Source organism: Protopterus annectens, chromosome 2.part0, assembly GCF_019279795.1.
Source record: "Protopterus annectens isolate FY-2018-M chromosome 2.part0, PAN1.0, whole genome shotgun sequence".
In the NCBI taxonomy this organism is placed as follows: domain Eukaryota; kingdom Metazoa; phylum Chordata; order Ceratodontiformes; family Protopteridae; genus Protopterus; species Protopterus annectens.
The window spans coordinates 1,310,897,331-1,310,924,984 of record NC_056728.1 but is presented as its reverse complement, the minus strand read 5'-3'; the positions used below and the strand labels follow the sequence as shown (position 1 = coordinate 1,310,924,984).

Sequence of the window (27,654 nt, the reverse complement as noted above, 5' to 3'; positions counted from 1 at the left end):
AGTTTCCTTACGAACCAATCCTACCTTTATGCCAAAGGTAGTATCCAGTGTAGCTTTGAATCAGACTATCCACTTACCTACCTTTTATCCTAATCCACAAATCAAAGGGGAAAGACTACTACATTCCTTGGACATTCACAGATAACTTCGTTACTACTTGGACAGAACAAAGCCATTCAGGAAATCTGAGCAACTCTTTGTGTCCTATGCTGTAGGTGCTCAGGGAAAGGCTATTTCCAAACAGACAATTTCAAAATGGATAGCCCACTGCATATGCTTTTGTTACTCATTTCATGGAAAACTGTGCCTGCATGCATCAGATCCCACTCCACCAGAGCCACAGCTACCTCTGCAGCCTTCCTCAGGGGGGTCCCTACAAAGGACATTTTGGAAGCAGCCACCTGGAGTTCAGTGCACACTTTCTCCAAGCACTATCACCTCCCACTGTACTCAAAATCTAGAGCGGGCTTTGCCACAGCAGTAATGCAGGGCATCCTAGCCCCTCTTAGTTCCACTTAGTGCCTACCACCCTTACTTAGCTTTGGGATTCTACCCATCTGTTATGACTGCAGCTGTATGCACGATGAACATAGTACAGTTTTGTACCTACCATAAATGTAGATGTTCGAGTGCTCATACAGCTGCAGTCCAGGTTTCCCTCCCTCCATCCCCTCTTAGGACAGGCCTTATGACAAACACTTTTCATATAACCTTTTTGGGGTATTCTTTTAGGGTGTATTTGCTTGCAACTACTGTTTTTGATTTATCAACATTGCATCTTTGCATAACATTGTTTGCCTTCCTTCTGGGGGCACCTGACATCTGGGGCAAGAAAAACTGAAGAAAATGGCGTTGGCTGCCTCTTTTATACCCCTGCCGCACTGACGTCAGGGAAGAAGTGACGACAACCGACGCTGGACCTAGACTTTGGAATTCGGCCGGCCGAGGACCCGCCTGACGGCAGGATAACCCATCTGTTATGACTGCAGCTGTATGAGCACTCGAACATCTACATTTATGGTAGGTACAAAACTGTACTTTTATTTAAAACAGTTGTACTTTTTTCCTGGTCTTTAACTCTGTTATGTCACTGAATTCCCAATGACTCAAATGTGGCCCTTTGCCTGGTGCCCCCTATGACTCCTTGGGAAATTGATTTCAGCAGTACTCATTGTTTAGGCCCAGGGAGTGAGGGATGTGATGGTGAGTGATGGCATGTGAAGGCCCTATTCCACTAGAGCCACTGCTGCCCTTCCTGGGTGGAGGGGACGGCTAGCACTCTGTCTATCTTAGAAGCAGCTATCTAGTCCTGATCACATCTTATGTACGCATTACAACCTGGACATTGCTTCTAGAGCCATGGCAGGATGTGTGATTTCCATCCTGAAAGCATTCCTTCAGTCAGCCATTTTTAGGGCCAGCCACCCATTTGTTCATGAGCTTAGGGAGTATTCAGAAATGTGTCAGAGTACTCTAGTAGAGAACATTATGAAATATCCTAAAGTTGTGTTAGGAGCTTATTGTAAATGTTCAGGTACTGTGTATGTATGCTGTTGCAGTACTGTTTTCCTGCCTGCACATTTTTCCTGTTATCCTGTGGGCTAGACTTGGGTACACAGTCAACCTTCTTTCATTCTGCTTTGTCTGCTACCACCAAAAGGCTTCCTCTTCCTTCAGGTTCACCTAGTTTTTTTTTTTTTGGCGGGGGGGTTAGACTGCAATAAATGGCTTTACTGCTGCAATTCTTTCCTCAAATATTTTTTTATTTTCAATTAAAATAACATTTACATAATATTTTAAATATTTTAAACTATATACAATATTTACAATAGCCTGACTTTCAGTTATATACACTGTATGTTATATATAGAATTAACAGATCAGTTATCAGATACATTATTGATTATTGCAGTGTCCCCAACAAATATATAACTTTCTTCTAAGGATTATTTACCAGTGGCCTGGGTTAGATTCGTAGTTCTTTGATTTTTATTTCCATCGATGCAGTTGTCTTAAGTAAAATGTAGAATTCTTCCAAGGTCGGGGTGTATTTGAATTCCACCTTCTGGTTACGCATTTCCTAGATATAGCAAGTATAGTCCATAACAAATATAGATTTGTCTTATTCAGGTAGGGACCTTCATTTACATTTAGTATCATCAGTACTTTAGTTAAGGTAAAGGATTCATTAAATAAAGCTTATAAAAGTGATTGATTCCATTCCAGTATGATTTAATTTTATTACATTCATAAAAAAATATGAATCCAGTCTGCTTTATTTGACTTTTCACACCTCCAGCAAAAACCACTTGCAGTACTGACCTTTTTAATTCTATCTGGTGTTAAAAATGCTCTATGTAAGTATTTCCAGTTAAATATTTTCTAGTACTGTGTGTTAAGAGGTGTATTTAACTGTGATAGTAAGATGTTAATTTTAATTTCTTCTGTTAACTGCAATGACTGACCTTTTGTTAAGAACTGCCAGTATGATGGTTTGGGAATTGTTTTATATGTTAACTCTTTATATAGATTTGAAATGGAATTTTTCTTTTCACGACTATTATATATACATTCATACAGAAAATTTATTAGATTTGGAATATCTTTAAATGAATTATTAATTAATCTGCATAAATCTTGAGTGTACATTAGAATGCTTTCTAAAGTTAACTAGTCCTGTGTTGGAATATTGTAAGCAGTTTTTATCGCACTTATATCTAAAACATTTAATTTATTTAGACATTGAAACCAGCATAAGAATCTATTTTGTTCCCAGGAGGTTATTGTTTCCCTATATATTCTGTGAGGAAAGTTCTTAGTGATGGTAAATGGGTTTAAAAGGTCAAACCAGAGTTTTAGATCTTTGCTTTGATAAGTTTCCTAAAGGAATTGTAATGATTAATCAGTGTTGTTTTAGAAGGTTTTGTTATATTATATTGTATACTTATGCATAGTATGTACCAGGGTTTGTTTGATTTGTCTACTATTAAATTTTTTTTTAACAGATTAAATTCATTTGTTAATATAGTCGTTAATTCTTTCCAGTTGGCAAAATAATTTGGGTTTATCCAGTCTATTGTAGTTTTAAGTTCAATCCTCCTTGTTTCCAGGCTCTAGTGTGATGAGTTAGAGCTACTCTTTTCTTTTTGGGATACCATAAAAATTTTATTAAACGTGAGTTTATTTCTTTAAGAATGCATCTTTCAGGAATTAACTGTGTTGCTAATGCTATATATAGTATTTTTGGCAGTAAGACCATTTTTATTAATTGCAGTTTGTCTTCAAAAGTTAATATAATTTTGCTCCACTTTTCTATATATATTTTTTGTTTCAATAATGTTTTCATAATTTATTAATATTGTTTCATTTATATTCTTGCATAACACTATTCCTAAATAATTTAGCGCAAGTTCTTGTTTTCCTGTGATGAATTTATCTGTAACTTGTAGTTTTTTTTTTTCGTATTTAAAAAGTAGAAATTCTGATTTTGATCTATTAAAGTGTAGACCTGAAATCTTGTAAAATTTCTCTATTACTTCTTCTAGCTGTCCTAATGACTCTCTGGAGTTTGATAGGGTTAATAAAATATCATCAAAAAGCATTATTTTAGATATGTACTCATCATTGGCTTCTATTCCTTTTATTCTTGCATATTATTTCTGCAAGTATTTCTATAGCCAAAGCAAATAAAATAGGAGAAAGGGGGCATCCTTGTTTAGTACCTTTCGTTATATAGATAGATTATGATTTGAAAGGACCTAATTTAATGTAGGCTAAGTTATTAATGTATATATTTTTTAGTAATAAGATGAAGGGAGGAGGAAAGTCAGATAATGCTAAAGTTTTAAATAGATATTCCCAGTTGAGGGAATCGAAGGCTTTTTCTATGTCTAACCCGATTACAAGTGTTTCTCTATCTTCTTTATTCACATAATCTATAAGAGTAAGTATACTTTTAATATTATCATGTGTGTGTCTGTTATATAAAAATCCAGTTTGATCATTATTAATCGTCTTTGAAAGTGGGATTTTCATTCTGTTAGCTAGGATTGACATGGATATTTTGTAATCATTATTCAGTAATGATATAGGTCTGTATGAGGTGCAAAGGTCTGATGGTTTATTATCTTTTAGAATTGGTGTTATGAGAGAATATTTCCATGCAGGTAGTATTTTTGCTTCTGACTGGACTTTTAGCAAAGTTTTATGAAAAGGGAGATTACTGTTGAAGGGAAGAGTTTGTAAATTTCCATAATTATACCATCTATCCCTGGAGCGTTGTTAGATTTACTTTTATCTTGTCAACAATTTCTTTGTAGGATATAGGTTTTTGTAGGTCTAGTTTTAAGTTTTCGGGAATTTTTTTATATTGATAAGGTTTGAATCCAAGTTTATTTGGTTGTTATCTAAATCTTCTTTTTTGAAGTGTTCCATATAATGGAACCAAAATGCTTCAAGGATGTCTCCTATATCTGATACTTTTTCCCTTTCTTTTCATGATATATACTACCAATGATATTTGCTTTAGATTGTATTTTAATTCTTGTAGACAAGTTATGTAGATATGTGGGGGAAGTGGCTGAGTTTATTTTTAATTTTTCCAAGGCTAGACAAGATGTTCTTCATCTCACATTGCTGCAGTCCTTACATAGGGTAGTCCGCTGTCCTCGGTCGGCCCGAATACCAAAGTATTAGGCTGACATCGGTCAAGGCGCTTAAAACTGACATCAGGACATCAGGGTACAAAAGCGCATGACCGACGTCACATCCCCAGTCTTTTTTGCCGCATGGTCCGATGCAGAAGCAGCGTTGCAAGTGCCGTTCGGCGTTCTGAAATTTTTCGAGTTCGGAGTTTCAGACCGAATCCAAGTTGGCTAAGTACCCGTTAGAATATTTTGGTTTTTCTTGCCGCAGTGTATTACCGGATGTCAGAAAAAGTGAATAATTGTATTTCTTGTGGGAAACAGATACCGCATAGGGATTATCATTCTTTGTGCATTCCTTGTTTGGGGCCTGAGCACGCGTAGTGGTGTCGCTTTGTGCTAGGTTTAATAAGCGCATTATTAAGCGAAGGTTAGATTGTGCTAGGCTGGTCTTCGGGAAGCGGTGCAATTATAACATGCCGTCGGATACTCCGCCCGCTTCCACGAAGAAGCGCAAAGACATAGCGGTTAAACCCAGGCAAGATGAGTCCGTTCCGGACGCCGGTTCTTTAGAGGCTTCAATGGAACTGGTGGTTCGATGGAGGCTTCTCTGGAGTCTCAGGGGAGACCTTGATTTTGCAGGATGTGGCCTCTCAAGAGGCAGGCCAGGCTGAAGGGGCTTCTCAGGTTTCTGTACTCCCCTCCCTTCCCAGGGTGGTTAGGCCCTCTCCTTCTGTTTCCAAGGCTTCTTCCAGAGGCAGGCCAGGTTTAGCTTCTGTTGGTGTCACTCCTAGTTCAGCAGGGTCTGTGCCTAAGAAGCACATGCTTAAAATGGCAGAAGATTTGATTACTCTGATTAGAGGTTCTATGCCCTCCTGATAAGAGGCCTAGGGTGGAGCCAGAGTTGGAAAGTTTTGAACAGGCTTCGGATGATTCAGAGTCTTCGGCTGAAGACTTGCAGGAGTACACTCCTTATTCTGATTCTGATGCAGAAGATTCCACTCCTTCTGCTTCTCCTCCAGAGGATTTTTCTTTTTCAGAGACACTTCATTCTATGAGGGTACATTTTAAGTGGGAAGGTCAGGACTTCTCTGATTCACGGAAAAGGCTTAGGGAATTTTTGTTTTTACCTCAACATTGGCCCTTAGCTATACCTCCTGTTCTGGATGTTGTGCAAGATGTATTTTCAGAGGCTTCACTTAATCCTGATTCTCTGCCTCCTGCCTGTTAAACCGGATAGGTATTACAGGGTGCCTGAGGCTCATAAATATCTCTATAAGAGTCCTAGGGCGGACCCAGAAACTATTAGCCAGGGACCTAAGGGTGTCAGGGCCTCTGTTGTAAAGAATCCGGTTCCTCTAGATAAAGAGGCCAGAGCTTTGGATAGATGGGGAAAGAAGGTCTATACATCTTCTACCTTAGCAATGAGGGCTTTGAATTGCCAGTTTCATATGTTGAAATATCAGAATTTTCTTCTTTCTCAATTGAAATCTAAGGTGGATGCTCTGGCAGAAGGCATTGAGTGTAAAGAATTACAAGATTTGGTGCATGTCTCTGAACAGGTGGGTAAGCATTCTTTACAGTGTGGTTTTGATGCTTTGCAGGCCTCTTCTAGGGTGGCTGCCACTGGTTCAGTTCTTCAGGCACGCCTGGCTTAAGGATCAGAATTTATCTGACCATGTTAAGACAAGGATTTTGGATGCTCCTTTGCAGTCTGAAGTGTTGTTTGGTCCACCTGTGGAGTCAGTCTTGAAGAAAATGGAAGACAAGGCTAAGTCTATGCAGACTGTTAAAGATTTTTGCAAGTTCAGCCTCCAAGTTTAGTAGAAATTGGCCTGCTAAGGGGTGGACGTATCCTTCTTCTGATTCTCAGTCTGGGTATAGATCAAGGCGGGGTAGGGGCAGAGCTCAGAGTTCCTTCTGACCTAGAACATGGAGTTCACCTGCACAATCTTGAGTGAGGGCAGGGGCCAGTCCTTTCGTAAACAGGCCCAATGACCTACTGTTTCAGCTGCCAGATCCTTCTTGCCTGGCAGCACCTTTGGGAGGACGGTTGGCACTCTTCAAGGAAAATTGGATTTTAATTACCCAGGACAAATGGGTGTTGGATATCATACACCAAGGTTACAAGTTTTATTTCCATACCTTGCCTCCTTTCAAAGGCATGCCAGACGTTCCTCCTCAGCAAAGACTAGAGGCTCACAAACAGATTTCTCTACTACTTCAAATAGGAGCTATACAACCGGTCCCTCTGCCAGAAGTGGGCCTAGGATTTTATTCTCGCCTGTTTCTAGTACCGAAGAAAGGGAACACGTGGAGACCAATTTTGGATTTATCTATCCTCAACACATATCTGGACATTCCCAAGTTCAAAATGTTGACGTTACAACAGCTTTTACCTCTGCTGGGCAAAGATCACTGGATGGTGACTCTGGATCTCAAGGAGGCTTACCTTCATGTTCCTATCAGGCCCAGTTGCAGGAAGTATCTGCGTTTCGGGCTGGGACTTTTCATTATCAGTTCTCTGCATTGCCCTTTGGCTTATCTACTGCCCAGAGTGTTCACAAAGGTTCTGGCTCCAGTGATAGCTTTCTTCAGGCTAAGAGGAATACAAATCTATCCTTATTTGGACGATTGCCTGATTCTGGCTCAAGGAAAGGACGAACTTCTTGATCATTTACAGTATGTGATGGCAGTGTTAAGATGCCTAGGGTATTCTGTGAACGAAATAAAGTCCAGTCTAGTACCCTCTCAGGACATGTGCTTTCTGGGTGTGAGACTGAATACAGCATCCCAGATGGCCTTTTTGACCCCGGACAAACAAAAGAATCTTTCTCTTTATTTCCATCAATTGTCTCGTCAGTCCAGGCTGACTGCAAGGACAGTCCTTCAAGCCTTGGGGTTCATGGCATCTTGTATTCTGGTACTTCCCAATGCCAAACTGCATATGAGGAAGCTACAATGGTATCTCAAAATGTATGGACAACACTGCCAAGATATGGACACTGTCATTCAGATAATACCTTGCATTCAAAAGGAATTTTTGTGGTGGGCTCAGGAATGTCACCTAAACAAGGGACTCTCTGTGACCCGACCAGAGGCGAGTCAGATTCTTACGACAGATGCATCAGACAAAGCTTGGGGAGCTCATCTAAATGGAAAATGGATACAAGACACGTGGCCTGCCAGACTTCAACATTTACATATCAACTTGAAGGAGATGTTAGCAGTCCAATTTGCATTGATAGCTTTCAAGGATTTACTTCTTCCAGGGCAGGTGTTGATTCAAACAGACAACACCACTGTCATGTGGTACATCAACAAGCAAGGGGGGACTCATTCTTACCCTCTATGCAGACAAACAATGATTTTGTGGGAGACTGCTCTCAGTTTGCAGCTACATCTTCAGGCAAGGTTTCTGCCAGGAGCACAGAACTCCTTAGCAGATGTGTTGAGCAGACAAATCATGGATCCCCACGAGTGGAAATTGGATCCTCATGTATTTCAAAAATTGACAGTGTTATGGGGAACTCCAGACATAGATCTGTTCGCTTCTCCACTAAATTACCAGTTGCCAAAGTTTTGCACGAAAAGGTTTCATCCCACAGCTTGGAAAGTGGATGCTCTCTCATTCAATTGGAGCAATCTTCACGTGTATGCCTTTCCACCACTGCCTCTCCTCCCAAAGGTACTCCTGAAGGTCAGACAGGACAAGCCAACCATGATTTTAATAGCTCCGGATTGGCCTCGACAGCACTGGTACCCATTACTGAGAAGTCTGGTACGGGAGCCTCCATGGCCTTTGCCTTCGATTCCACACCTGCTGTCTCAGGTGAACAGTCACCTACTCAATGTCAAACTTCAGTCTCTGCATCTAACAGCCTGGCATATTCTGTTTTAAACCCTGAAGGGTCTCAGCTTCCACAACAAGTTTTGAATGTTATTTTGGAGGCCAGAAGGCCTAGTACAAGGAAAGTTTATGCAGATAAATGGAGGAGATTTTTAATTTGGAGTACAGCAAAGGACTTTGATGTTTCGAAACCTAATTTAAGTGTTGCTCTTCAATACCTTACTGAGTTATTGGACAGAGGTTTGTCCTTCTCCTCTATAAAGGTTCATGCTGCAGCAATTTCTGCTCACTATGACTGTGACCCACCATTATTTTCTCATCCTTTGTTTAAGCAATTCCTTAGAGGGGCAAAGAATATAAGACCCCCACGTAGAGCTCCTACTCCTGCTTGGGATCTCAATTTTGTGTTGGAGAAACTCACTCTACAACCTTTTGAGCCTGCAGCTACTGCCGAGTTGAAATATTTATCATGGAAGACTGCTTTTTTGTTGGCCATTACCTCTGCGAGAAGGGTTTCTGAATTACAGGCCCTTATGGCGGTTGAGCCTTTCTTAATTTTCCACAAGGATAGGGTATCTTTGCGTACTAATCCTTCCTTTATGCCTAAAGTGGTTTCTAGTGTGGCTTTAAACCAAACTATTCATTTGCCTACTTTTTATGCAAACCCCCAAAATAAAGGGGAAAAGATTTTGCACACTTTGGATATACACAGACAGTTGCGATATTATTTGAGCAGAACTAAAGGGTTCAGGCAGTCTCAGCAGTTATTTGTTTCATTTGCTTTGGGTTCTCAGGGCAAACCTGTTTCAAAACAAACTATTTCTAAGTGGATTGGTTTTGTATTGCTTTCTGTTATTCCCATCATGGTAAGGAGATTCCAGCTGGGATTAGGCCTCATTCCACTAGAGCTACTGCCACTTCTACAGCTTTTTAAGGGGGGTGGCTACTAAAGATATTTTGGAGGCAGCTACTTGGAGTTCAGTGCATACTTTCTCTAAGCATTACCACCTTCCACTTTACTCTAGATCTAGGGCTGGATTTGCCACTGCAATTTTACAGGGCATTTTGGCAGCTCCTAATGCTTTATAGTTTTGCCATCCTCCCTTACCTCTGCTTTGGGATTCTACCCATATGTAAGGACTGCAGCAATGTGAGATGAAGAACATAGTACAGTTTTGTACCTACCATAAATGTAGATGTTCGAAGATCCACATTGCTGCAGTCCAATTTTCCCTCCCTCCTTCCCCTCTGTAGTTTGAGGTGGTTGTGTGGTTTGGGTTGTAAATATTGTAAATATGGTTAGTGCAGGGGTGGTTGGTTGTTCTTTGCTGTTTTTTGGCTTTGGCCTTTCTTTTTAGGGCCTTCTGACATCTGGGGCAAGAAAAGACTGAGGATGTGACGTCGGTCATGCGCTTTTGTACCCTGACGTCCTGATGTCAGTTTTAAGCGCCTTGACCGACGTCAGCCTAATACTTTGGTATTCGGGCCGACCGAGGACAGCGGACTACCCTATGTAAGGACTACAGCAATGTGGATCTTCGAACATCTACATTTATGGTAGGTACAAAACTGTACTTTTTGTGTGTTAGAATTTCATTATATTTTTTATTTAATTCATCAGTTTCTTTTTTGACTTCTAGACAATTCTGATTTTTTAAGATTTTGCTGTCAAGAGCCTGGTTTGCAAGTCTAATTATTCAGTGTCCCACTCTCTAACTTTGTTTTTGTACCAGCTAAGGGTCTTACCAAATAAATACGCTTTTAATGAGTCCCAAACCATGACTCTACTAATTTCTGTTGTATTATTAATTTCAAGAAATAATTGTAGTTCTGACAACATCCAGGGTCTGAATTCTTTAATTTTCATGCTATATGATGGAATTCTAGTTGAGAGGATTAAAGGTTTAAACTCTATTTGGAGCTTCATTATCAGAGAGTCATGATCTGAGAAGGGGCATGGAATTATTGAGAAGTTGAGGATTTTTGTTTCTAAATCTTGAACTATGAATAATTTGTCTGTTCTGGTTTGTGTTCCAAATCTATGGTCTTTATGGGAAAATAATAAGTATTTATCATCTTTTACTTTAACAAGTGTCTATTAAATGAAATGAATCAATCCATCTTTTTAAGGATTTTGAAATAGTTGTTACACGAAAAGACTTCTTGGTTGTTTCAGAAGCTTCTAAGATACAATTAAAGTCCCTCCCCCAGTATAAGATTTCCTTTATAATTGTTGGAAATAAAATCTAAGTGTTTTTAACAGTTCCTGCTCCAATTCCTGGGAACCAATATAGATTAGCTAAGGTCCATATACTGTTATTAAATTTAATTATAACAAATGCTAGTAGACCTTCTTTGCCTTCATATTTATAAATAACTTTTGGAGTGATCATGTTTTTCTTCCAGAGAATTGATACTCCTTTTGTCTTTGTTCTATAGGAGGATTGAGCTAAGAGTGTGTGGTCCTTAGGGTTCCAAATAAAGCTATCATTAGTCTTAAAATGCATTTTCTGGGGAAATACTACTTGTGCCTTATTTAGATTTAAATATTTTAGTAAGTTTGATCTTTTATTTGCATTATTTAAGCCATTAGTATTTGATGATAAGAATGTTAAATCCATTTCAAGTTATTGTTGGTAGAAAACATTGAATGTTATTTTTATGTGTGTAAACTTGGGAGTATAATTTAATGTTCTTTCTTCTTTGAATACAAGTAGGGTAAAATTCTGGTAAGGCTTTAAAAAAGTTCTTCTATAAAACATTAATTCTAAAGTATCAAATACAAGTAAATATGAATTTCCCATTAAACATGTATGAAAGTCATTCCTAATCCACTAGGTAAAGATAGATCTATTGGGTTATCACCCATACCTTTAACCAACAATATCAGCTGAGCACCATATGTTAAATTATTATATGGAGAATTTTCTTAAAAGAGATATGAAATTCTATATTATTCTATTATTGTTCTATAGTATTTTATATATCAGGATGGAATGTTAGTAGTGTAAACAATCATGTTGACTTAGAAAATATCCAATATTTAGTTACCCTTAAGAGATTCCATACATGTCGGCTATGTCATTTTGGATAAATTAAATGCAACAGAGGAGCATACACTAAATAAGCCAACAACAAATAGATTATTACTAAAATAATTTGACTAAAAGGACCCTGCAGGAGACTATGAGTGATTATCAATGAAATATGAATTTACTATAGGTGAACTGTCTTCCTTTATTTTCCCACTCTTCAGCTCACCAACTTCAACTTACACTTATGACAAGACATGGCTTATCAGTGATATCCTGACTCTGAGTAGAGGCATCCTACATTCTAGTGTGCAGTGCTTTTACATATTTATAGATTTACAAAGCAGAGTCTAAGAATGAACGATGATCACCCTGACAATTCCCATCCTGCATAGGGCACCTCTTTCTTCCAGAATGGATAATCACATCAGGTCTAGAATGAATGTGAAGGTACCTATATGGTAATCAAGACATACCTTAGGTAAGTATTAATCAAATAGTATTTAGAGCATCTTAGAGAGTTCTCGGGGCAGTTAGAATACTCTTAAGCCTCTCCTCCCGTGACCAAAAACAGAGCTTTCCCTTCCCTTTCTTTCCATTGTTTTAAATCAGTACTAATAAAAGAAATTCAGCAAACATAGGTAAACAGAAATAACTCGCAGTCCATTAAAGAAGTCAGTGACTAACATCACTTTAGTAAACATTATAAAGACAAATTAGAAATAATTTCCTAGCTCTTTAAATTTTCTGATAAAGCAAAACGTTAACAAGAAGCAATTTTAACTAAAAGTATTAAGCATTTCAGTTTTTCCTTGCATGTATACATTTCTACTTATATTGTAGTGTCAATAGCTGTCTTTGAAATCTGTACAATACTTCACTTCTTCGGATCATTCCTTTTTCAATTCAGGTTTTGTTTTGTCAAAATGGCAACTGTATTTCAAGAGCACAATTAATATTTAGAATGATGTTTCAAATAAATAACTTGTCAGTTGCCAGTTGCTAGTTTAGAATGTATGGTTAGTGCAAATATAGCATGTTGCAAAAATAATATGTATTTTTTCGTGTGCTCTAGAGACTGTCATATGCAAGTGACATATATAATGTAGCATATATAGAGCAGATAGCTTATGGATTCAGGTTGTTAAAGTAAATTATGTTTATTAATCGGGCAGTTTCATTTAAATTCACAAGTAATTTGGGGACATTTTAGTTGAATTTCCAGGAATGTGTAGTCCAATGTGAGTAATTGAATCCACTTTTCCTCATAAACATATGTCACAATTCATTAAACAAAGCAGAGTCTAACATCTATCTAATAATCATTATAAAGACGAAGAATAGTAATTTCCTAGCTCTTCAAACTTTCAGATATCGCATAATGTTGACAGTAAGCTATTTTAACTGGAAGACTAAAACATTTCAATACTTCCTTGTGAATATATTTACTGTAGTGTCAAGAACTGTCTTTGAAATCTATGCATTACTTCACTTCTTTCAAGTCATTCATTTTACAGTTCAGATTATATTTTGTCAAAATGTCAGTAGCATTTCAAGGGCACATTTAATATTTAAACTGATATTTTAAATGAATAGCTATCAGTTACCAAGCGAGTTTGTACAGAGTGTGAGGTAACTGCAAAGATAACATGTTGCAAAAAGTAATATGTATCTTTTCATGTGCACTAGAGACTGACAATTTCAAGTAACATATAAAATGTAACTTTTACAGTGCAGACAACTTGTGAAATCAGCATGTTAAACTGAGCTGTTGTTCCTTCGGCTTTTCCCGGTTAGGGGACACCACAGCGGAACTCCGGTCCACTAATGATTGGCAGTAGATTTTCACGGTGCCAGCTTGACACCCAACCTTCAACGAAGGCATGCCCATTCACATATGTCTTTCAAACGCCTCTCGACTGCGGGGAGGACATGCAGACTCCACACAGAAGGCGCTCCAGCGGAGAATTGAACAGGAGAACCTCTTGCTGTGAGGCAACAATGCTACCGCTGCACCACCGCGGCATTAGCATGTTAAACTGAGTAATACTTTTTAATCAAGCAGCTACATTTAAGTGCACATTTGGGAACATTTCAGTTGTGTTTCCCAGAATATGTAATCCTATGAGGATAAATCATAAAATATTACAAATAGTCCTATGTATTTATTTTACCATGCTTAGGCTTTTCATTTTAATAACTAAACAACATTACTTTTTCTTTTTATTTGTTATCTGTAAGGCTAAATGCATTTCGCAGGTTCACAGTGTCCTTAGAAACTGCAGCAATTGTTTACTGTTGCTATGGCAACGTAAATAGAATGTGAAGAAAGCTTCACTTCTCTTAACCAACAGTACATTTTCCCTCTTTTTTTTATATATATTTGTTAATACTAAAAGGAAATAATTCAAATGACGTATCTACATGAATGGAACATTTCAGAGTTGATCACAAACATGTCCCCAGTCCCAGTAAGCTTAACAGTGACTATCATTAATCTAATAAATGTTGTAATAATTAAGTTCAATATTCCAAGTAGTCTACCTTAAAACTGGATTATTTTAGACTATTATTTATCTATGTATAGATAGTGAGTTATTAAATATATACAGACTATATTAGTATAGTAAATTGAGAATTTAGAAAGGGAGACAAGATGCAGTTAAAATAATGAGTAAAGAAAGAAGAGAGAGAAAGAAAAGAGAAAAATTAAGAGAAAATACACATATACTATGTATGTTGATTTACAGTATAAATATTTTATGTGCTATATTAACCCTCCTTCTGTGAAAGAAAGGTACCCTGTGTTACATACCTGAAGTAATGTGAAAACTCTCATGTCATCTATTTTCAGAAAATGTAGATAAAGATTCCATTAGTTAGTTACCTTTGTTTTAAAATTCCAAGCAGTAAAATTGGACCTTTAAAGTAATTTTGAAACAATTCATATCACAGTAGATGCTTTGAGGGATTTGGCTGTAACACTATCAGTCTTTTGCTTCTTCTTTTTGATGTCTGTCCAAACATTTGTTTCTTTTGTTCTCTTGAGAGAAGGTGACATCCAATCCATATCTTCTGGTAAAGTAATCACATTATTAGTTTTAATAAATGAAGAGGCTTCCTCTAAGACAAAGTCAATAAAAGTCCTCATCTCGTTGGCATACAGTATTCTTATCTTAGCTGGATATGCAGATTGTGACTTGATGTTATTTTGTTTCAGAAACTTTATCATTGGCCACACTTTTTTTCCTTTGTTCCATTATTCTAGATGAATAGTTGTTATCAAATCTTATCAGGCTCTGTTTATATTTTAGAGGCGCCTACCTCCAAGCAGATCTTAAAATCAGTTCCTTGTCCAAGTATGAAAGAAATTTGATAATTATTGACCTAGGAGGAGAGTTTGAGTTAGTGGCAGGTTTCCCAAGAGCTCTGTGTGCCCTCTCAATGCCAAAGGGAAGTCCTTTTAAATTTAAGAAGTCAGGCATCCAGCTTGAAAAAAAGAAAATAATATCCTCACCTTCTGTGTTTCAGGTAATCCGAAAATCCTGATGTTATTTCTCCTCTCCCTATTTACCAAGTCATCTATTTTATTAACCAACCAAGTGTTTCGTTTAAGAAGCAGTTCTTTCTGTGTTTCCTCTTTCTTAAGTCTGCTTTCCAAGTCATTTAGAGAAACCTCTATTCCTGTTATCTTTGTCTGGTGGTGTAGCATTTCCTTGAGTGTGTCAGCCTGTTTTTGACTGCTTGTTTTAAGATTTTCTATGGTCTCTCTAAAATCATCCATCTTCAAAGACAACTCCTGCAGGGTAGATTCCATCTGTTGTAGTTCCTTCTTTAAGGCAGCATCCTGTTGAGAATTATTTGAGTTGCTCATTTTAGCAAGTGAATATATCTCCAAGCTTTTTGACAGAAAATTATTTGTAAAACTTCAAAGTTTTTAATTATGTAAATTAAACCTTTATCTATAAGATTTTATACGTTGAAGAAAAAAAAGAATATTTTTTCCTGTCTTATTTAACTAGTTATATGGAGCTCTAAAATACTGCTGCTTTCAGTTAGCCTTTCAGGCTCCACCCCACCTGCTGCATTTTTTTGATGGGTGTACATCCTGTTTGTATTTCAGACTTGCTAACATCCAGGTAGGAGGTCGTCTTTTGACTGGGTGGGGCACTACAGTGGATGTATTTGAGCATCTACTTTTACAGTAAGTTTCTAACACATCTGTACTTAAGTTATTACCTGTATGACTGCCTGTTTTAAACAGGAATGATAACTGTTCTACTGCTTTTTTATCTTTTTGGGGAATCCCCTCCCCATTTTTCCACTGAAGATGAATTGCAGGCTCAGTGGGGCTACCCACTTAATATTCAGTTGCATGCAAATTTACAGTACACAAATAGTGGCACTACAGATGACATTGCTGTATTTTACAGCCTCTGTACATTTATGTAAAGAATAATGCATCAGGAAAGTAAGAGAACAGTGGGATGTAGTTTGTCTCTTTTTACAAAAAATGTCTGATATGAGGTAGCCTTTTTGTCTTTAAGTCCTTTGTTATACTTCCACAGGAATGGAATTTACCCGCTCACAGCTTTTGGGATTCCTAGGCAACAACAGCCCCAGGAAGAGACAGTGAAGTCTCCTATTATTCCGCCATCTGTGAAAACTCCAACCCCAGAACCAGCAGAAGTAGAAACAAGAAAGGTAGGATGCATCTGTCAATGCTTTATATAGAACACATTAACACTGTCATCTTTTTTCTCAGATTCTTACTTTGCTATTATAAGATCTTCTGAGTCATGAACCTGATAATGTTAACAGTGCACTCAAGAAGTGGGATTATATGGATTAGTCTTTTCTTACCTTTGATGCATCTTATTGTGACCAGGTGACCCTTAGCCCTATGGGTAATACTGTCTCCTTTTATTTGCTGTGATACTTCGTAATATTACTAAACTGTAAACATGCAGTCTCCCTTTATCTGTGTGAAGTGATCACCACTGGAATTTATTCCATTTGTCAGGCTTATTGGGGTGCAAGTCTGAGTTGTTTAAAAAAATAGCCTCAGCTTTTCTACATCTTAGCTCAATAAACTTTCATTTTTTTCCCTTAACATGCTTTATGTTGTTTCCTACTTAACTTGATTTTTAGAACTTTGTCCTGCATGAAGGAGTTGTGCAGCAGTATTAAATTTATCTTCTCACCAGTGTGTCTTTCATCATCCAGCTTGACTTTCAAGCAGTGAAAGATCATTTTGTGTGGGTAATGTTGTTCTCGCCGTCCACCACCTTTAGGATTTGTTGGTGCTTGCAGTTGTTACCTGACATATTCAGGTATTATCACCATTACAAAACCGTGCATATCTGAGTGCTTTTACCATTCACAAATAATTTTTAATTTTGATTTAGTGAAAATTACTGATTTTTTTCGAGAAGTCCTGTCTTGTATGGTGCTGTAGCTGAAATCTTTGATTAAATATATTTATAGTAAGCACTAAACACTGAAAATTGCACATCACTTTGTGTTTGTTATGGAGCTATGTGAAACTGATTATACGAAACACAAAGGTTTACCAAAACAAAGAACTTGAAACAACAAAGGTTTTTCTTTTGCTGAAAAAAGCTGAACTTGCTCAAAACTGAGACAGCCCAGTTAAGGATAGTCAGGTATTGGTTAAAAAACTAAGAAAATTCAGAACCAGGTTTGTGAAGACCTCAAAGGCCAAACAAGTATTGACAAATCTGAGGAAAATAAAACTGGAAGGAAGTAATTTTAAGATTTAGCTTCATTGATAGGGTGGTTAAGTGTCAAAGGCTCTTCCACAGAAGATGATTGCTGAGGAGTTTGTATTTCCTCCATTTGTTCGCATGTTTTTTTTTCCTGGTGCTCCAGTTTCTTCCCACTTTCCAAAGATAACACTGTAGCTGGACTGGAGGATCTAAATTGGCTGTAGTTATTTGCTCGTGTGTGTCCATTTATGGTATGAAAGAACAGCTGCAGCAGGACCAGCCACCAGGCAGAGTGAACCTTGTCTATTGAGGATTGTCACTGATGAAGTAACACCCCAATCCTATGTGCAAAAATGGAGAAAAAGGGGTTGTGAATAGATGGATGATTGCAGTCATTCAGAAAATATATTAATGTATCGCATATGACTTGCAATATGGCTGCAGGCTGTGGAACCATTTGATTAGAGGTCTTCCAGTATGAAGACTGAGAAATTGCTCAAACAGGGCGGTAAATCTTATCAATTTGGGTAAACTTCTTGAGAAAATTCAGTTACTAGTTAGTAATTACACTGTATGGATGCTGTCAAAGAAGAGATATGAAGAAATTAAGCAAAAATCAACTATGAAAATGGGGGAAAAAAGCTGTGGCTGGGAAGAATATTGCAACGTTTTAGCAAAAAAGTAGTTCAAATTTGAACTTTAATACAGAAGATGGCTCTCAATACTTTAGAGAAAAAATAAGATGTGCACTCACATTTGTTTAAAGAAAGACATTGGTAATCTCCAAACTCTGGACCCTACCCAGTTTGGATTTGTAAAAGGCAGATCATGTCTCCTAAACCTGATTGACTTCTTTGAAGCAGTCACCAAAGCCATAGATGAGGGTAAAATGGTTCACACAGCTTATCTAGATCTCGCCAAGGCTTTTGACACCATCCCCCACTCTGGAATTATAGATAAGCTCACTAAACTAGGTATAAATCCATATGTCACAAGATGGGTTGCCAACTGCCACATTGTGAAAGTAGCAGATTCCAAATCCGACATCAGACCAGTGACAAGTGGAGTACCACAGGGTTCAGTCCTGGGTCCTTTCCTGTTTGGTATCTACTTCTCTGAAGTGCAGGCCAACACAGAAGGTCTTTGGCTAACAAAGTTTGCAGATGACTGCAAACTAGGAGCCATAATCGAAACTCCTAACGATGTGGACAAACTACACAAGGGCCTCACTGAGACAGATACCTGGTGTCAAAGCCATGGCCTGAAGCTCAATGCCAAAAAGTGTATTGTTATCCCCTTTGGTAAAAACTCTACCCATGAACTACCACATAGCTGGTAGTCTACTTAATGCCGAAAATGTGATGAGACCTTGGGACACAGGTGGACAGTAGTCTCTCCTTTGATAATCACGTCGCCACAGTGGTCAGGAAATCCTTCTACGTGGCTCATCTCATCACAAAAGGATTCTCATCCAGAAAAAAAAGAGGTCATTGTTCCCCTCTACTCATCACTCATTAGACCCATTATAGAGTACAGTGCCCCTTTTGGTATGTACCTCACAAGACATCTACAGCAACTGGAAAGACCACAGAAATACCTCACAAAGAGGATTACTGGTCTCAAACAGATGCCCTATGCAGACAGTCTCAAAAAACTACAGCTTTACTCCATCGCATATCGCCTACTCAGAGGCGATCTCTGCCTAACATACAAAGCTATGTCAAACCCAGAGCTGTTGGACGTGCTCCACTTAAAGAAATCCCTATCCCTCTGAGCTACACGCTCTAGGGACCTAAACCTTTTCACCACAATAAACAGAACATGTTGGAGGGATAGATTCCTGTTCCAGAGACTTCCCATACTCTGGAACAGACTACCTATCTATGTCAAACAGAGCTCCTCATTAGCACTCTTCAAGAAAAATCTTGATGATTGGATGGGAAATGGGGAATTCACCCCCGGGATCACTTCTGTGGCTCTGCTCGACAGGGGCACAGGAAAATAATTTTCTTGGGTGGCGAAAGCCAGGGTACATTTTTTGGCTAGGCTTGTATGGGCCCTAGGGCCATTAGCCTAGTACCTACCTATGAACCTATGGGATACTGGAGAGAGATATAAAGTCAAATGACAAAAGAATAGAAAAAAATAAAAACAGTAAGTAGTAGTATAATGGTATAAAACCCAAACATACTGATGTAAAGTAGCTCCACACAGTATGCAGTCAAAGGCATTTTAAATATGAGGTGAGAAAAATTTTATCAGTGGCTGCTGAGTATGCTAGTGATATGAAAGTAAGAAAGTACTTTATGTAGGCTTTACACTGTAGCAAGATAAAGGCTAGGAGGAAGCAAGTTAAAGCTAATATGATGTGATCTTTGGCTGCTGGGGGAATGGAAAAATGTAGTTATATTGTGTATAGAATTAAAAGATAGTTTCTTCTTTTTGTGCAGATGGATGTCTAGATTTATGTTCTTAGTTTAAGCTATAGACAAGCTGCTTTTTAACAGAATGGCTTGAGAGTAAAATGATTAACATAAAAAATAGTAGTTCATTCTTGCATTTGCAAAGTTGTTAGCTTTTTTATACTAGCATCAGCTTTTAGCTAGAAACTGTCCGCTTTTGGGTGTAGACAGTTAGCCATTAAAGTACTGAACAGTGTGGTCTGGTTGTTATCTACCACATGCACTGCAGTTAACTTTTAAATGACTATTTAGCAAGCACTTCAGTGAAAATGAAATTTGAATCTGTGGGAAGTGAATAGCTATACAAGTTACTGCTTTCCCAGCAGCTGTAGTATTTTAATGTATTAAATATAACCGTGTACAACATGGTTTATTTATTTAAGGATAGCCAACAGACTTTTTGTTTAAAGTTAAAAGTTGTTTACTGAAACATGCTATTTTTTTTCAAATCTGGGAGGGGAATAAAGATGAGAATAGATAGCAATATGTCTAAGTGGGAACACAGGCTCTGATATGTGGACTAGCATTGTTAATCAGTGCAGCCATCAATTTTGAGCAACTGCTCCTGTTTGGAAAATTAGGCTTCCTTTTTGGAGGAAAATGTATATAGTTTGTGTTTGCTGTGCGTTAAAGGGATAAAAAGATTTTAGAAAATGTATTCATTTTTTTTAAGTGTTAATGAAGTAAAAAGCCTGGACGAATGCAACATAGGTTCCACTAGAAATGAAAAGATGCAACTACATACAAGATCAGCATGCCAGTCATTAGTGTGAATGTAAGCTGCAAGATGGGAACATATTCAGAAAAGCCTTCTTGTGTAATATAGGTTCATAGGAGATTACTAGGCTAATGGCCCAAGAGCTCTCACAAGCCTAGCCATATTTAACCCAGGTTTCCCAAGTTTCATTAGCTAGGTGAATGAATTTCACAGAGGTTTGAGGCTATGTTATGATGTGTAATACCGAATGCCTCTGTCCGTGAGGGACATGCATGCCTCCCCAGGAAAACAATTACCCATCCATTGATCTAGGTTGTGCTTGGAGGGTCAGGGAAGGGCTTTGCTTCACATGGATAGAAAGCTTATTCCAGAAAAGGGGTAGTCTCTGAGAGATGTATCTGCCTCTCCAACATGAATTTATGCCAGACAGAGGTTAGGTTAAGATCCCTAGAGTAAGAGACCTTCGTGTAGTTTGATTTATGAATGTGTAACATTTCTGTCGGGGCCAGATTGGAGACTGCCTTGTAGGTTCCTTAGTAGTCTGTAGGAGACAGGATATGGTAATAGACCTTTCAGTCTTTCCATGTAGAACTTCTATTTTATAACCTGTGTCTTCCTGGTGAGAAACCTCTGGGGTAACTCCATCTGTTTCTGATGTCTGGTGAGGTACATGCAAAAGGGTGCATTGTACTCAAATATTGGTCCAGTGAGGGCCAAGTACAGTGAAATTTGTAGCGTCCTTTGATCTGAATGCCATGCCCTTACTTATGAGTTGCTCCACATAGAAGGACTTTCTCACCACTCTGAATACATGGTGGTCAAAGTTCAGATTACTATCAATCTGAGTACCCAGATCATGTACCACTGGGTCTACTCTTAGGGCGTTGCTGTCTATATAATAATTAGCTGGGGTATTTGGTTTCCCAGAGGGAATAATTATGCATTTTCTTTGCATTTAGTTTCAATCCATGGCTCTGGCACCAGTCAGTTTGCCTGTGTTAATCCTTTCTGCACTATATCATTATTGTTCGGGGATTTAATGATTGCCGACAGTGTGCAGTCATCCACAGGCTTGGTCAGCTGAAGGCCATCTGCATTTGCCTTGACTTTTGGGAAGTAAATACTGAACAATAGAGGGCCTAGTACAGAACCCTGTGGTACACAACTGGTGACTGGCCTCTTGCTAGAGGTGAATTCACCCACTTTAACTGTATGTGTCTCGTCAGTGAGCCATTTGGCTACCCATGTGGTGACATAGGATTTTATGGCCAGTTGAGAGAGTTTCTGTGGAATACCAAAGTGGGGAATTGTGTCATATGCCTTGGCCAGGTCATTGTAGGTGGTATGCTCAACCTTTCCCTCATCCATGGTCTTGGTTACCTTCTTCAAGAAATCAACTAGATTTAACAGACAATGATCTACCCTTAACGGATCCGAACTGGGTTGGGTCCAGAGTCTGGAGATTACCTATGACCTTGTTGATAAGGTTTGTGATGATTTTTTCCATGGCCTTGTAGATGTGGCTAGTCAGGCTTGTGGGTGTGTAATTCCCTGGGTTGGTTGATGGTCCCTGCTTGTGCAGATGGATGACCGTTGCTGTCTTCCATTCTGCCAGAACATACCCTGTGTGGAGAATGTGGTTAAATAGGGATCCAACTGTGTCTGCTAGGTTATGTTTTAAGTTATTTAAAAGGCAACCTGGGATGTTGTCCGGGTCCATTGACGCCATGTTTTTAGCCTTAGAGAGCACAAAGATGACCTGCTTTCTTGAGATAATAGGCTGAGGAATAGTGGCAGGTATACTTTGAGGGGGACATCCAGTGGGGGCAGGGGTTTGAAGTTTGATCCAAATCTGTCAGTTAGGAGGTTGGCTGTTTCCTACAGTTTAGTATGGTTGGTGCCATCTATAAACAGCTCTGTGCATATTTGAGTATTCCCTTTAAGATTTCGGACATAGTTAAAACATGCTTTGTGATTTTCCTTGGTAGGGAGGCTATTTTTGCTTCATAATCTGCTTTTGAGGACTTGACCAGCTTTCTGATTTGTTTGTTTAGACTACTGAGGGTTTTCTTCTGCTGAGCCTGTTCCTGCTTATTTTTGAACATTAGTTTCTTTTTTTTTTTGTATAGCCTGTTAATACCAGGGGTTCACCAGGGTGGCTTGTTTTACTAGCAAGATCTGAGTTTAATCTGGTCCAGTATTGCAGATTTTATACAGCTGCTTAAGTAGCTGTACAGTGCATTGCTGTACACCTGTGCATAGGATTCCGTGTGCTCTGTGTTTGAGAGATTTGAAATTTCTTATGCCATTGTTTAGTAGGAGATAATTTGTCTTGGAGAAATTCTTTAACATTTTTGAGCTTGATGGGGGATTTGGCTTTATATTTATTTCAAAGACGACCATTTTGTGGTCTAATCTTACCAAAGAGGCCATTACCGGTGGGGGGAGTGCAATGCTCCCCCATGTTAATGAGTACTGTGTCCAGGATATTTGAGCCCCTAGTGGATGTGCCAGCCAGCTGTTCCAGAGCATTTGCATTATCAAAATCTAAGAACCACTGACTCTGCATGTTAGTGGTTAAATATGTTCCTCAGTCAATGGTAGAATAGTTAAAATCACCCATGAGTGTAAAGTATTAGGCTGCATGGTGAGTGACTCCAGTAGGTCCGAGTGCATGGTATGTTTTTCCTGGTTCATGGTGGGGGACCTATAGCTAGCAATTATGTGGTAGGGGATTTTGCCTATGATTAGTCGGACATGGAGTAGCATCTCTGGCAAAACCATGTGGCCTATCATTCATGTCCTTCCAGGCTGACAGGTATTGGATACCCTTGGACTAGCACCAAAAGTTAAGCCAATTGTTAAAGTCAATCATTTTGTGTTTGTATTGTGGCATCATCCTTGATTTAAGGTAGAATGCCGCTCAAGGCTAGGTTCATACCTGCCTGTGACTCATAATCTGAGAGCTCAGTTGTCTCTTCGTATAGTCCAGGGATGTACATCTCAGGTCATTCACACCCACATGGAGTTTGACAGATTCATATTGGTACTTGTGGCTGAGTGACTTGAGTGTTTGTTTGATCTGATGGATCCTGGCACCTGACAGACAGCTAACCATTACTTTCTCCAGCCTGGTCAGGAAGACATCTGTGTGTCTCACTATGGAGTCTCCTGTGACCAGTATATTAGGTTTTGTGGTGTTTTGCCTTATGGGCTTGTTTGTTGAGACGCTGATGTTCTTTGTGTTTCACTGTTGCAGTCATTACATTTGGGTTATCTGCCTGCAGGTAACCCTGAGCCGGCCTGAATATCAGAGTCTTGGATTCCTGCGTCGGATGTTGTCTCTTCTTCCATGACGTCAGGTTGTCAGGGGTATAAAACATGCAGCCGACGCCATTACATCAGTCTTTCTTGCCGTGTGGTGCCCGAAGCAGAAGCAGTTCGCAAGTGCTGGTCAGCCGACTCCTGAAATTTTCGTTTTTGAGTTTCAGAACCAAAGTCTTTGAAAAAAGCTAAGTACCCCGTTGGGGATCCTTCTTCAGTATTTAACAGAAATGCTGCACAAAGGCTTATCCTTCTCGTCAATTAAAATTCATGCCTCTGCAATTTCAGCACATTATAACACTGAACCACCCCTTTTCTCTCACCCCCTGTTAAAGCAATTCCTCAGAGGGGCTAAAAATGTAAGACCTCCCCCAGGTGAGCCCCTACTCCAGCCTAGGACCTTAACTTTGTATTGGAAAAGCTCACTCTCCCTCCATTTGAACCAGCTGCAACTGCAGAGTTGAAATTCCTTTCTTTTAAAAAATGCCTTTCTTCTAGCCATCACTTCAGCAAGAAGAGTGTCAGAATTACAGGCCCTCATGACAGTGGAGCCCTTCATTATCTTCCATGCAGACAGGGTTTCCGTCAGGACCAAGCCTTCTTTTATGCCCAATGTGGTGTCTAGTGTGGCCCTAAGTCAGTCCATTCATTTGCCTACCTTTTTCCCAAATCCACAAAACAAAGAAGAATGAATTCTGCACTCTTTGGATGTGCACAGACAACTGAGATTTTATTTGGACAGGACTAAGCCTATCAGCTAGTTGGCTTTGCTGCAGGGGAAGGCCATTTCAAAGCAAACAATTTCTAAATGGATAGCCCATTGCATTCATTTCTGCTATAAGCACCATGGAAAACCTACCCCACAGGGGATAAGATCACATTCCACCAGGGCTGCATCTACCTCTGCAGCCTTTCTCAGGGGGGTCCCTACCAGGGTCATCCTAGAAGCTGCTACTGGAGCTCTGTACATACCTTCACCAAGCATTACCATGTCTATTTTTTCTAAATCCAGAGCTGGTTTTGCCACTGCAGTTTTGCAGGGCTTGATACCTGGCCCTAATGCTCTCCTAACTTCCTCCTCCTTTCCTTAGCTTTGGGAATCAACCCAAATGTGATGACTGCAACAGTGAAACACGAAGAACATAGTACAGTTGTGTACACTTACCATAAATGTAGATGTTCGAGTATATTCACTGTTGCAGTCCTGGTTACCCTCCCTCCAGCCCCCTGACTTCTCTTGGCTCTACCTTTGCTTCTTGTTTTAAGCTTTCTGGTGTATTTGCTTTTTGATGGAGGTGTAACGTAACATATAATTGGTTCCCTTTGTGGGGTACCTGACAGCTGGGGCAAGAAAAACTGATGTAATGGCGTCGGCTGCATGTTTTATACCCTTGACGTCATGGAAGAAGAGAGAGCATTCTACGCAGGAATCCAAGACTCTGGTATTCAGGCCGGCTGAGGGTTACCTGCAGGCAGATAGCCCAAATGTAATGACTGCAACAGTGAATACACTTGAACATCTACATTTATAGTAAGTGTACACAACTGTACTTTGTGTGTATTATTATGTGTTGTGGTTATTTGCTTTGTTGTGTGTGTATGTGATTTCTGAAGGCGGTGTTTGGGAGCCCTCCGAGTTTGTGGTAAGTTACTAGTGTGTACCTCCACATATGTGGGTTTGTGTCAAATCCTTATTTTAGTGTGGTATTGGAGTGTGCTGACAACCAACCTGTTTGGCATGTGATTAGTCTGTATGTGAGAGTCTTGACTCCATTTTCATAGTATAACTACATCTCTCACATATATTTGTTTGTTTCAGGATGAAGTGGTTGTCTGCATACACGAGACAATTGCTGCATTGCCTCATAATGCCCATGTCCATCAGGCTGGCTACAGAGATGGTAGGAAACTGCCCATCCATGATATTAGGTTCTTGCTGTGGATTTTATCAGGAAAAAGACCAGATTAATTAAATAGGACTGTGCTGGTAGCACAGAGACTGAGTGGGAACTACGCATTGTGTATTCTAAGGTTAGCAAACAGTAATGCTGCTCCGTGCACAACTTAGTTGCTCCTAGAGCAGCAGGGGGCTGGGTATGATTTCAGTGATAAGATGTTCATCGTGTTTCACTGTTGCAGTCTTTACATTTGGGTAATCTGCTGGCAGGTTGCCCTCAGTTGGCCTGATTAACAAAGTCTTGGGTCCTGCGTCGGTTGCCGTCCCTTCTTCCATGACGTCAGGTTGTCAGGGTTATAAAACATGCAGCCGATGCCATTACATCAGTCTTTCTTGACACACGGTGCCCGAAGCAGTAGCAATTCCCAAGTGCCGATTGGCCAACTCCTGAATTATTCGTTTTCGAGTTTTAGAACCGAAGTCTTCAACTTAAAGCTTAAGTACCCCGTTGGGGAAACTTTTTCTTGCTCTTTACCGATGTTAGTAAAAGTTAATAATTGTATTACTTGTGGAAAGCAAATACCTCATAAGGATTTTAATTTGTACTGTTTTCCTTGCCTAGGCCCTGACTACGACGTACCATGCTTTCAGTTTTGTGCTTTATTTAATCAGTACACTATCCATCGTCGGTACATTTTTGCTTCAAAATATTTCGGTTCTCGGTTTAATTATCCAGAAATTATGTCTGTTAGCCATCTGACTACTGGAATACCGAAAAAACGCAAAGAAAAAGACAGAGACTGGCCGTTGAGGTCCAAAACTGCCGACAACGTTTCTCCTAAGCCAGTCACCAGTTCGCCAGTACTCAGTGAGGTGCTTTCGCAGCCCCTGATACCCGCTACTTCTGATTCGCAGGTTTCTACTGAGACGCATTTGGAGTCTGGTATGTTGCGAGATGCTTCACATATGGAACCTGCAGGTGTCTCTACCTTGGATGGGTCCGGAGGCGCTGAGCAGGCACTGGCTTCTGAGGGTGTATTCAGGCCTACAGAGTTGCATATTAAACCGACTCCAGCTTCAGTGCTAAGGCCTAAATCTCGATCTATGTCTAAAAAACCGACACCCAGGCCACATGTTCAGGCCCCTATGCCTAAAAAACAAATGATCAAAATGGCTGAAGATTTAATTACTCTAATCAGGGGTAGTCAACCCCCCCCCCTCCAAGAGGCCTAGGATTGAATTTGACTATAAATCTTCTGAACAGGACTCCATTCCCTCTGCTTCTCCATCTGAGGATTTCTCTTTTGGGGAAACTTTACATACCTTAAGGGAGCATTTCCACTGGGAAAGTCAGGATTTCTCAGAATCCAAAAAGAGGCTTAGGGATTTCCTTTCTCTTCCTCAGCATAGGCCTTTGGCTATACCTCCTGTACTAGATATTGTTGATCTGTTTTCGGAATCCAGTATGGCCCCTGATTCCTTGCCTCCAGCCTCTAGTAAACCAGACAGGTACTGCAGGGTTCTTGAGTCCCACAAATTCCTTTTCAAAAATCCTTTTGCGGACCCTGAAACCATTTCCCAGGGGCCCAAAGGCATTAAGGCTTCTACTGCTAAAAATCCTACCCCTTCTGATAGAGACTCCAAGGCGCTGGATAGATGGGGGTAAAAAGGTTTATACTTCTGCAACCTTAGCAGTCAGGGCTTTAAACTGTCAATTCCATATGTTAAAATATCAACAGCTTATCATGGGATTGCTTAAACAGAAAATGATGTTGATTTCTGATTGTGTGGAGAATAAAGATTTGCAGGATTTATTGCATTCAGCTGAACAAGTTGGCAAACATACTTTGAAATGTGGTTTTGATTCTTTAGAGGCCTCTTGTAGGGCTGCTGTTACTGGGTCTGTGCTTAGAAGTCATGCTTGGCTTAAAGGAGTAAACTCTGCCTGATCATGTCAAAGCAAAACTTTTGGATGCTGCTTTACAGCAGGATCGCTTAT

The 27,654-nt window shown here is 39.4% G+C and overlaps 1 protein-coding gene across 4 annotated transcripts in view; it reads left to right on the top strand.

Annotated features, from left to right (window-relative positions):
* Positions 1-27,654, top strand: part of NRBP1 (nuclear receptor binding protein 1) — a 1,787,342-nt gene that overhangs the window by 1,380,191 nt on the left and 379,497 nt on the right. For all 4 annotated transcript variants that reach the window (XM_044061499.1, XM_044061500.1, XM_044061497.1 and 1 more), the window contains one exon: positions 16,094-16,229. In XM_044061499.1, the coding sequence (XP_043917434.1) occupies positions 16,094-16,229 (136 nt within the window). The remainder of the gene's footprint in view (positions 1-16,093; positions 16,230-27,654) is intronic.